Source organism: Lolium perenne, chromosome 1 (assembly GCF_019359855.2).
Source record: "Lolium perenne isolate Kyuss_39 chromosome 1, Kyuss_2.0, whole genome shotgun sequence".
In the NCBI taxonomy this organism is placed as follows: domain Eukaryota; kingdom Viridiplantae; phylum Streptophyta; class Magnoliopsida; order Poales; family Poaceae; genus Lolium; species Lolium perenne.
This window is the reverse complement of record NC_067244.2, coordinates 76,815,978-76,828,295: the sequence shown is the minus strand read 5'-3', so window position 1 is coordinate 76,828,295 and position 12,318 is coordinate 76,815,978. Positions and strand designations below refer to the sequence as shown.

At 42.8% G+C, this 12,318-nt stretch overlaps 1 protein-coding gene across 3 annotated transcripts in view; it reads right to left on the bottom strand.

Annotated features, from left to right (window-relative positions):
• The window catches only part of LOC127293758 (protein ALP1-like), a 33,912-nt gene extending 28,642 nt beyond the window's left edge, over positions 1-5,270 (bottom strand). For 2 of the 3 annotated variants that reach the window (XM_051323433.1, XM_051323442.2), the window contains exon 1: positions 4,692-5,270. In XM_051323433.1, the coding sequence (XP_051179393.1) occupies positions 4,692-4,747 (56 nt within the window). In that variant the 5' untranslated portion in view covers positions 4,748-5,270. The remainder of the gene's footprint in view (positions 1-4,691) is intronic. The other variant, XM_051323418.2, reaches the window with a different exon arrangement.
• Positions 5,271-12,318: the final 7,048 nt, after the last annotated feature.

Genomic DNA, 12,318 nt, shown 5'->3' with positions numbered 1-12,318 from the left:
ATGTTTTATACATACTTTATGTCATATTTATGCATTTTCCGGCACTAACCTATTAACGAGATGCCGAAGAGCCAGTTGCTATTTTCTGCTGTTTTTGGTTTCAGAAATCCTAGTAAGGAAATATTCTCAGAATTGGACGAAATCAACGCCCATGATCTTATTTTTCCACGAAGCTTCCAGAACACCGGGGGAGATACGAAGTGGGGCGACGAGGCGGCCACACAACAGGGCGGCGCGGCCCAGGCCCTGGCCGCGCCGGCCTAGCGTGTGGGCCCCTCGCGTCGCCCCTAAACCTACCTCTTCGCCTATAAGAAGCCTTCGTCGATAATAGTTCCAGTACTGAGAGCCACGATACGGAAAACCTTCCAGAGACGCCGCCGCCGCCAATCCCATCTCGGGGGATTCAGGAGATCGCCTCCGGCACCCTGCCGGAGAGGGGAATCATCTCCCGGAGGACTCTACACCGCCATGGTCGCCTCCGGAGTGATGTGTGAGTAGTTCACCCCTGGACTATGGGTCCATAGCAGTAGCTAGATGGTCGTCTTTTCCTAATTGTGCTATCATTGTTGGATCTTGTGAGCTGTCTAACATGATCAAGATCATCTATCTGTAATGCTACATGTTGCGTTTGTTGGGATCCGATGAATAGTAAATGCTATGTTATGTTGATTATCAATCTATCATCTATGTGTTGTTTATGATCTTGCATGCTCTCCGTTGCTAGTAGAGGCTCTGGCCAAGTTTTTGCTTGTAACTCCAAGAGGGAGTATTTATGCTCGATAGTGGGTTCATGCCTCCATTAAATCTGGGACAGTGACAGAAAGTTCTAAGGTTGTGGATGTGCTGTTGCCATTAGGGATAAAACATCAATGCTATGTCTAAGGATATATTTATTGATTACATTACGCACCATACTTAATGCAATTGTCTATTGTTTGCAACTTAATACTGGAAGGGGTTCGGATGATAACTTGAAGGTGGACTTTTTAGGCATAGATGCATGCTAGATAGCGGTCTATGTACTTTGTCGTAATGCCCAATTAAATCTCACACTACTCATCATAACATGTATGTGCATGGTCATGCTCTCTTTATTTGTCAATTGCCCAACTGTAATTTGTTCACCCAACATGCTTATTCTTATGGGAGAGACACCTCTAGTGAACTGTGGACCCCGGTCCATTCTTTTACATCGAATACAATCTACTGCAATACTCGTTCTACTGTTCTCTGCAAACATCATCATGCACACTATACATCTAATCCTTTGTTACAGCAAGCCGGTGAGATTGACAACCTCACTGTTACGTTGGGACAAAGTACTTTGGTTGTGTTGTGCCGGTTCCACGTTGGCGCCGGAATCCCTGGTGTTGCGCCGCACTACACTGTGGGGCCCCGGACTAGCTGTCCGAAAGACCCGTTATGCATACACATTCACGATCCCATGATCAGTGTGTCGTGAAAGCATAACCGAACTGGTATCAATTACATCATCCATTACAGTACCGAATAAAAAGGATTACAAAAGGTCACATGACCAAAACTTACATAAGAGACGCAATGGCAGGAGATCAACAATCACACAGCGAAAGTACTTCAGATGAAAGCGTTAGCATGGCCCAAGTCATGCCATAACCCTACAGGCAACTGACTGGAAAGGCGTTCCTAGCTCGCATAGACGTTGTCGACTCCTTCTTCATCTGTTGGATTCCACCAAGTCTGGCCAAGTAAATAGCCAGGGACAAAGCCATGAGTACATTATGAATTGTACCCGCAAACCACCTTAGAGAGAAGTAAAGGATATGCAATTTGGCAGTAGCAAGGAACATGCACTATACTAGGGTGACAAGGAGCGAGAGGTGGTTCCTCTGGAGAGTATGACATCTCTATATTTTTGTTGAAAACCTTTTTGTAAATCATTTTGTTTGCAGACTAATAGGTAAGGGCAACCCAATTTCTTTTCCGGCCATCTTATATGGCCATTAAAACCTTTTCAACTTTCCACCGTACCTCTCAGGTACATTTCAACCAATCCCATTGACATCATTTTCCCGAAACAACTTTTTTGAGAAAAACACTTTTATAAATCAAAACTCCTTCAATGCCAAGCAGCTTCCATTCCCACGTCCATAACCGCGGACACGGCTATTCGAATAGTTTTACACTCTGCAGAGGTTGTACACTTTCCCCACAAGATCCGAATACTCATCGTGTGGGCAGCATCCCTGCATAAAAACATATGCCACGACAAGTACCCGATCGTAGTTTTTCGCCTGCTCGCCTTAGCCTAAGACATGCCGCCTAGAGTTGTACCTCCCAACACCGGAGTCCGAGGGGTCGTTTTCCCAGGAGTAGCAAATTCCCCGACTAGCTCGACCCTCCGGAATGCCGCGACCAACTGCAGGGCATTATTCAATGGGAGCTCATAGGTTGTACCCCTGCCATCTGTCCGAGACGGAAAGGCGTTCCCAGTTCGTCGGGAAGGCCACGGTCGATAGGTGTCCATGCTCGGACTACCCCTTACATTTGCAGGACCCAAACTAAGGCGAGACAAACTACTACACTACGCCCCATCCCACTAAAGGGTAATGTGTTTGTACTGGCTAGGTCCGGTTAGGTACTTAGTCACCAAAGCTTTTCAAAAACAACTTATCAGCTCCATTTGCCTCCAACAATTTCTTTTATAAACCTTTTTGTCTTTCATAAAACCACACTTGGGCAGGGCTACCCTGTTCCAAGGTTTTCCAGAAAAACATCTTTGCTAGAAAACAATTTTCACAAATATTTTTCCAGGGCTCCCAACCTATAGTCCAATTCTTCTTCGAAAAATGGCGACAAGGATGACAAGGTGATAAGCAACATATCACTATTGGAGGTGGAAATCAGTAGGTACCAACGAGGGCTGCACCCTAAGGGTGGATCAATAAAAACTCCGGGTGGCACTAACCACCGAAATGAAAATAAAAAGACATGCACTTTATAAAACCTGCAATAATGCAAGAGTAAGATATATAGGATCAGAGATGCATCAAGAGGTGGCTTGCCTTGGTTGGCTATTTGTTCCTAGACTTCTTCTCCACGAACCTCTGCTCTTCCTTCCTCTTCGAAATCCTCACCACGATCCTCTCCTTCTCCGATAGTACTCGCATTCTAACGTCGCAAAATAAAAGAGAAGGCAATCAATACCTAGGCATAGCATCAAACCACGTAACAACACACAACAACAAACCACTAAATAAGAGACACTAAACACATCAAATAATAACACCTAGGGCAAAATGATTATTTTGCTAAAAAGGCTCTGCCTCATAACAAATCATAATCTACACAATAAAAGGTGGCTAATGACCTTTGCAAACCACCAGTAGGGGTCTGGTGCCAAGGTTCATTAAAAGCATTTTAAACATAAACAACACTATTTTCCTATGGGTAAAATAAGCAACAACACCACATTAACAAACCACTCTATAAAAAGGCACACAAAAATTTGGTAAAATCACAGAGAGTAAAGCTGACTTTATAAAGCTACAGAAATTGGATTCACTAAATTTAGATTTTTAAAACAAAAGATATGATTTTTATAAAATCAGAAATGGCTTAGGAACTAAATAAATGACCTAAATCTTTCTGTTTCTCACAAAAATACAAATATGATATCTACTGGAAGCTAATAACAATAAGAATTCACATCCATTGGAAGTTTTCAAAAATAAGTTTTTAATTAATTTTAAACAATTTAGCAAGGAAGAAAATAAAGGAAACCATTTCCAAGGCACAGATGTATCGGATTAGAAACAAATAGAAACAATCATACCACTTGATAGGTACAAAAAAAATGAGACCCAACAAAATATGTTTGGCATTTTTCTGAGCTATAAAATAATTATCACAATTTTTATACTAAAAAGGAATCTGTTTTTCTTTCAAAAAAAAAAATCCTAGAAATAATCTAGAGTTCACAAAAATATTCCCTCTGGCACATAGCAAGTCCAATGTGATACTAATCACCGGGAGTTGGTTTTGATTCAAAAAATAATTTTATTTTTCAAATTAAAAATCACACACGGCCATACTGGCTAGATCTAACTTTCTAAGAAACACAAAATCCAGGAAGCTCCTGCATGCACCACCTATGCCAACACAAATCTACTAATATTTACTTTACCACAAAATTTACCCCACTGCAAAAAAAAAACAAGCACATCTATCTCAATTAATTAAATACTACAACAACACTATATTAGCAGATTAAATACTGATAAATATTTCTAGCAGAAAAACACATGCATGCTAGTCTAGGTGATCTGGAATTTGTTTATCAACACAAATAAATTTAAATCACTCAATTTGGAGCATTACACGATTTTTGGTGGATTTAAAACTAGACTAGATCTGTTCGACGAGTCCGGGCGAGACATAGTGGAATGGCCCAGTTCAGGTCTGAAGAGTAGATGGAAAAAAGTAATATTAAAAGCCTGACTATGGACCCTGTACGTCATTCTCTTACTTAAACTGATGGAGTTTGGGTCCGTTAGATTAAGATCTAATGGCTAAGATTTACCATGCTAACTTAAAGGGGTATGAATGCTTTAAGAAACGTGCAACCAGCTAGCGAGTTCACGTTCTGATAAACATACAATGCAAATCACGTCCAGGTCCAGAACGACGACGGAAACAGCCGGGAAGCTCACCGTGGCGCTTGGATGCCAGGAGGACGACGCGGGAGTGCGAAGGAGAGGCTCGGCATCGTCTTCTCGTATGCGTAGGCGGGCTCGCGGTGGGCAACGTCGCAGGAGAGCTTAGCGCCGGGCCGGAGCTGCGTGGCCGCCCTCGACGACGGCGACTACCGGGGCCTGGGGCGACGGAGGTGGCCAGGGGGAGGTCGCGGCGTCGTGCGTCAGTCCTTCCTGGTCGCCACGGCCGTGCAGGCTCGAACCAGCACGACGGTGAGGTCGAGGGAGAGAGCGACGCCGCGGACAGAACCGCACGGGCACGCTCGACGACGGCGGCCTGCCGACCAGCCCCTGACAAAAAAAGGCAGGTTTAGGACGAACTCAACCAGGGAGACGAGAATAGAACACAGAGAGAGGGCAGAGGATGCTGAGGCCGAGCTCCAGCTCGATCGTCGCTCGCACGGACGCCGGGACGGACAACTCGTCTCTCTGACCGAGAACGAGGAAGAAAGAGGAGGGAAAGGCCTCTCGGCGTTCTGGGAGTTCTGAGAGATGGAAAGGATGAGGGTGACCAGCAGGGGACCCGTGCAGCGGTTGGGTCGAGTTATAAAGGCGAGAGGCGGTGCACCGTGGACGCGGTGCATGTCAGTCATGGGCGACGAGGCCGCGGCTAGACTGGACGAGAGAGGCGACGTCGCTGCGATCGTCTTGGAGCGATGCCACCCGTCGGGGATACAAGGGAATCGGAAGGCAGGGAGAGGTCGCGTCCGCCTGCATGCCGCTCGATGATATGACAGCGGCAAGGTGCGGTCGCGCAGGGCTGCGGCTGTCCGTGCGTGGGTGAGAGGGTGGCAGGAAGTGATAGGGAGAGGGAGGCGGTGGCGCGACGTGTCTGAGACCTGGGGATGGCGTTTGGAGCGGAGCTGGCGTCGGGAGTGCGAGGGGAGCGTCCAGCTCTGAGGTGTCGCGTCCTCCTGCCATGCGTTCGACGAGATGCCAGTGGCGAGACGACGCCTTGCGCGGGCAGGGGAGAGGGCACGGCTGCAGCTGTCCGTCCGGCCGTGGCGGAGGGTTTGGAGCCTTGCGGGCGTCGGTGGTGTGGCGTGACAGGGGCGCGGCGTGACATGCCGGCCAGGCGGCCAGCTGTTCGACTACGCGACGGCGCAGGGCATGCTAGCTAGACGGCGTGCTGGGTGTCCATTTGTTTGGCCAGATGTGTGAGTGGGAGATGCACTCGGGGATTGCATGCACATGCATGGCGTGATCAGCCTCCTCCCGAGCAAACCAAAAGAGCACAGGCCAAAATGTTTGCATGCTTTGTCCAAGGATGGAGAGAGAGATGCAAGAGAGGTCCTGGTGCAGGCAGGGGTGCTAAGTGACGAGACTAAATAGGAGAGCAGGGACGAGTGAGATGGTTCTCATTCCCATGGTCGACAACTTGACATGGCCGGCTCCTCCCTTGAGCCTGCCGAGGTGGGCAACGATACGGGCAATACATGCTAGCTAGATGATAGTGAAAAAGATTATTAGCTTCCTGGTGGAGTTTAAGAGAGAAAAAAAATTGATTGATTTATATGAGATAGAGATGGAGATGAAAATTAATTATTTAGAGGATCAAATAAGCATTTGATGAAACCAAGATGTTGATAGATGGCTAAGAGTGGAGCCTTTGATGATCAAGATCTTTCCACTTAAAGTTATATCCAAAGGTATTTGTTTGGATCACTTTATAAGATATGGTCAAATTGAGGATTTTAATACGAATAGCTTGTTGAAGAAATAAAAGTAATAAGATACAAATTTTTGGGTTAAAAAGGGTTCTGATAGCATAAGCTAGCAGAGAAGAATTTCTCAAAATTAAATAGTATAAGACGTGAAAGAATGGCATAGGTACCATAAACATGCATTTTGGTAAATAGGATAAAGAGATTAAAATTTCTAGAAGTTACGTTTGAATGAAACTGATATGACAAAACATTCCCCTATTTTATTTGAGAAAATGTTTTGTAGAAAGTTGGAAAGAAAACTAGAAATATTTTGGAAATCAGAAATAGGGAGGTTTAAGGTTTTAAGTGGTTAGGTCCAAACGGAGGGAAAATCCAAGTTTTGAAATTTGGCGATGTCATAAGATCACGGGTTAACTTCTGAGTTTAGTTTTATTTCAAGAATGCAAAGCAAGCGTCGGGGTGAGATATGGATGAAATGGATACTATTCATTTGTTGAACAAATGATCATCTACCAAGGTTAAGCCTAGATGGAGTGATGATCTTAAATGATAGATCGATGGGATGTATTAGTGACAAAGATAATGCCATGGATAATTGATCACAGATCGATTAGTCTTAGAATTTAGCTTTGGGTGTCTATGGCCTTTACTTAACTTATAATAAATAAGAAATTTCATTTGAAATTAGTGAAAGTGGGAGAGAGTTTTGGAAAGAGTTGAATGACCCAAGATTTTAGTAAAAATAAAATATGGATCATTCCATTTTATTTTAGGCAATCCAAACTGCATATAAAAGCTTTAATAAAATTTCGAAGGTACACAAAGTAAGGGTAAGACCTTTGGCAAATACTTTATCTCAGAACAAAATAAATTTAGAAACTCTTTTTGTGATACTATGATCTGAGGTGACCATAGCCAATTTAAAATAAAAGGTTTTTGGCAATATCTTTTGAATTCAAAATTTTGAGTCATAAGACAAAACAAAAAAAAATCTGTTATTTGTCATAAGGTACAAATATTTTTGAAGAGACGAGATTAAGGTGATACAAGAGTCGCCATAGCATGAGTGTTTTTCTTGATACTAAAAGATGTGGGTTGAGTTACCTCATTTAGCACCACCAATCATCACTCAACAAGCAAGACTAAACAAGCATTGCAATTAGAACCTGTCAACACTAGAAAAAAAAATTTGTTCCCCCTGATTTTTGCACTTTGGATAAACAAACAAGGTTGCAAAACTTGGGGTGTTACAGATCTTCCACCCTTAAAATAATCTCGTCCCGAGATTACTAAGCGTAGGGCTAGAGAGGTTTTATAGGTTGACTTAAGTTAGCCTCCATCTTCCGGTAGACGTGTCTTTGTCGGAAGATCAGAGCTTTAGCTTCTGAAAGACACGGTAGATTCCCTCCGAGGGAAAGCTTCGTGAAGAGGTCGACTTCTTTATGTTGGTGTTAGATTTGTAGCTTCCCAACAATCTTCGAGGGGTCCATGATTTTTGGAGAGTTAGAGCATCCCAATGGTGCTTCGGAAATGTCGAAAATTTTATAGTTAGCTTAAAAAATTTTAGTGGAAGACAAAGTCTTCCACCCTTAAGATTTTTCCTCGTGGGTTCGGAACAACTCAGAGCTTCAGCCACGGGGTCCTGTCAGGCGCTTTTGAAGGAGTCATCGATCTTTCGCATTCAGTTGAAGAATCTTCAGGCGCTTCACTTGACGCAGACCAGATGCACCATGTAGGATAACTTGGCTTCGACACGATCGCTCACTCAGCTGGTTAGATGGCGCTTCAAAGGGTGGTTTTTAAGAAGGTATACCGAAGGTTGTGTGAATGCTCTAGGGCTAGACAAAATTAGTGCGGCTTTTTCATCTTCTCACATAGTTGCGGTCAATCTTGAAGGCACTGTCTTTTGCTTCCTTGACGTCGCAGGGTATCTTGAGTTGAATGTCGTAATGGAGTTGGGCATTTATGGTAAATAGGTTGGCGTCTAGTTAATACCCAAGTTAGAGTTCGAGTTTCTCGTTAACTATGTAAACTGACGGTTAGAATTTCTACCTGAATTTTGACCGGGTGCGAGGAAAACATCTTAGGGAGGGTTTCCTAGACTGGGTAACCACACAAAAGGGTTTTTTTTAGGCCGAAAGGCTAGAGCAAGCGTATACACAAAAAGAAATCATAAGCACTCAAGCAGCAAATTCACAACACCACAATCATGAAAACCACACGAGGTATTTTAAATACCCAAGGATACCTAATACGCAGGGGTAGCTCAATCGAAGCAATTGAGTTGGTCATATCCATCCTATCGGCTTGGGTTGGTCAGAGATGCAGACGTCTTCATTTTGCTGATATTGACTTCAACATTGATTTGTGTAGCAGTTGGTGGCGAAGTAGACTTGATGTTGAGTTGTCGATGTTGAGGCGGAGGTGAAAACTGCGTAGGATCTTCTAGTCTCAATTTGGAGGGGTAATTGCTGAAGAGTTCCATGGATGACAACTTCTTGTGACTGGCCTAAAAATTTCTAGTCAAGAACTGAGGAATTGATCCTTGACGACTGCAAAAGTGCAAGTCCAAAGAGGAGCAAGGTCAAATCCTTGACAGACTTTGGTGACAACCAAAGACATGATCTTAATCTCTCTGTATGTGTACTGCTAAGTCGGCATCCAATCTTCAGTAGATGCAGTCGGAGATACTTGAGACTTCCTGAAGGATTGATCCATCTTCGACTTTGAGTCTCCGAGTCTGAGTTGTGGACATCGTCCAATATGTTGATTGGGAAGAAGGATGAGATAGTAGAATCAAAAACCTTTCGAAGTATTTGGAAATCGGAGAGCGGGGTAAGAATGAGAAGTTTTGAAGACATAGGAAAATTAGAAGCTATTCTTCCGTTTACTAAACAAAGAATTTGTTTTGTAAATAGTTTTTTTTCCAAAGTACTTGTTTCCTAACTAACGTCCATGCTAACTAAGGTCTCCTACAGTCAGGATGGCTCTGATACCAGCTCTGCGGGGCCCCGGACTAGCTGTCCGAAACACCCGTTATGCTTACACATTCACGATCCCATGATCAGTGTGTCGTGAAAGCATAACTGAACTGGTATCAATTACATCATCCATTACAGTACCGAATAAAAAGGATTACAAAAGGTCACATGACCAAAACTTACATAAGAGACGCAATGGCAGGAGATCAACAATGACACAGCGAAAGTACTTCAGATGAAAGCGTTCGCATGGCCCAAATCATGCCATAACCCTACAGGCAACTGACTAGGAAGACGTTCCTAGCTCGCATAGACGTCATCGACTCCTTCTTCATCTGTCGGATTCCACCAAGTCTGGCCAAGTAAATAGCCAGGGACAAAGCCATGAGTACATTATGAATTGTACTCGCAAACCACCTTAGAGAGAAGTAAAGGATATGCAATTTGGCAGTAGCAAGGAACAGGCACTATACTAGGGTGACAAGGAGCGAGAGGTGGTTCCTCTGGAGAGTATGACATCTCTATATTTTTGTTGAAAACCTTTTTGTAAATCATTTTGTTTGCAGACTAATAGGTAAGGGCAACCCAATTTCTTTTCCGGCCATCTTATATGGCCATTAAAACCTTTCCAACTTTCCACCGTACCTCTCAGGTACATTTCAACCAATCCCATTGACATCATTTTCCCGAAACAATTTTTTGAGAAAAACACTTTTATAAATCAAAACTCCTTCAATGCCAAGCAGCTTCCATTCCCACGTCCATAACCGCGGACACGGCTATTCGAATAGTTTTACACTCTGCAGAGGTTGTACACTTTCCCCACAAGATCCGAATACTCATCGTGTGGGCATCATCCCTGCATAAAAACATATGCCACGACAAGTACCCGATCGTAGTTTTTCGCCTGCTCGCCTTAGCCTAAGACATGCCGCCTAGAGTTGTACCTCCCAACACCGGAGTCCGAGGGGTCGTTTTCCCAGGAGTAGCAAATTCCCCGACCAGCTCGACCCTCCGGAATGCCGCGACCAACTGCGGGGAATTATTCAATGGGAGCTCATAGGTTGTACCCCTGCCATCTGTCCGAGACGGAAAGGCGTTCCCAGTTCGTCGGGAAGGCCACGGTCGATAGGTGTCCATGCTCGGACTACCCCTTACATTTGCAGGACCCAAACTAAAGCGAGACAAACTACTACACTACGCCCCGTCCCACTAAAGGGTAATGTGGTTGTACTGGCTAGGTCCGGTTAGGTACTTAGTCACCAAAGCTTTTCGAAAACAACTTATCAGCTCCATTTGCCTCCAGCAATTTCTTTTATAAACCTTTTTGTCTTTCATAAAACCACACTTGGCAGGGCTACCTTGTTCCAAGGTTTTCCAGAAAAACATCTTTGCTAGAAAACAATTTTCACAAATATTTTTCCAGGACTCCCAACCTATAGTCCAATTCTTCTTCGAAAAATGGCGACAAAGATGACAAGGTGATAAGCACCATATCACTATTGGAGGTGGAAATCAGTAGGTACCAACGAGGGCTGCACCCTAAGGGTGGATCAATAAAAACTCCGGGTGGCACTAACCACCGAAATGAAAATAAAAAGACATGCACTTTATAAAACCTGCAATAATGCAAGAGTAAGATATATAGGATCATAGATGCATCAAGAGGTGGCTTGCCTTGGATGGCTATTTGTCCCTGGACTTCTTCTCCACGAACCTCTGCTCTTCCTTCCTCTTCGAAATCCTCACCACGATCCTCTCCTTCTCCGATAGTACTCGCATTCTAACGTCGCAAAATAAAAGAGAAGGCAATCAATACCTAGGCATAGCATCAAACCACGTAACAACACACAACAACAAACCACTAAATAAGAGACACTAAACACATCAAATAATAACACCTGGGGCAAAATGATTATTTTGCTAAAAAGGCTCTGCCTCACAACAAATCATAATCTACACAATCAAAGGTGGCTAATGACCTTTGCAAACCACCAGTAGGGGTCTAGTGCCAAGGTTCATTAAAAGCATTTTAAACATAAACAACACTATTTTTCTATGGGTAAAATAAGCAACAACACCACATTAACAAACCACTCTATAAAAAGGCACACAAAAATTTGGTAAAATCATAGAGAGTAAAGCTGACTTTATAAAGCTACAGAAATTGGATTCACTAAATTTATATTTTTAAAACAAAAGATATGATTTTTATAAAACCAGAAATGGCTTAGGAACTAAATAAATGACCTAAATCTTTCTGTTTCTCACAAAAATACAAATATGATATCTACTGGAAGCTAATAACAATAAGAATTCACATCCATTGGAAGTTTTAAAAATAAGTTTTTAATTAATTTTAAACAATTTAGCAAGGAAGAAAATAAAGGAAACCATTTCCAAGGCACAGATGTATCAGATTAGAAACAAATAGAAACAATCATACCACTTTATAGGTACAAAAAAATGAGACCCAACAAAATATGTTTGGCATTTTTCTGAGCTATAAAATAATTATCACAATTTTTATACTAAAAAGGAATCTGTTTTTCTTTCAAAAAAAATCCTAGAAATAATCTAGAGTTCACAAAAATATTCCCTCTGGCACATAGCAAGTCCAATGTGATACTAATCACCGGGAGTTGGTTTTGATTCAAAAAATAATTTTATTTTTCAAATTAAAAATCACACACGGCCATACTGGCTAGATCTAACTTTCTAAGAAACACAAAATCCAGGAAGCTCCTGCATGCACCACCTATGCCAACACAAATCTACTAATATTTACTTTACCACAAAATTTACCCCACTGCAAAAAAAAAAAAGCACATCTATCTCAATTAATTAAATACTACAACAACACTATATTAGCAGATTAAATACTGATAAATATTTCTAGCAGAAAAACACATGCATGCTAGTCTAGGTGATCTGGAA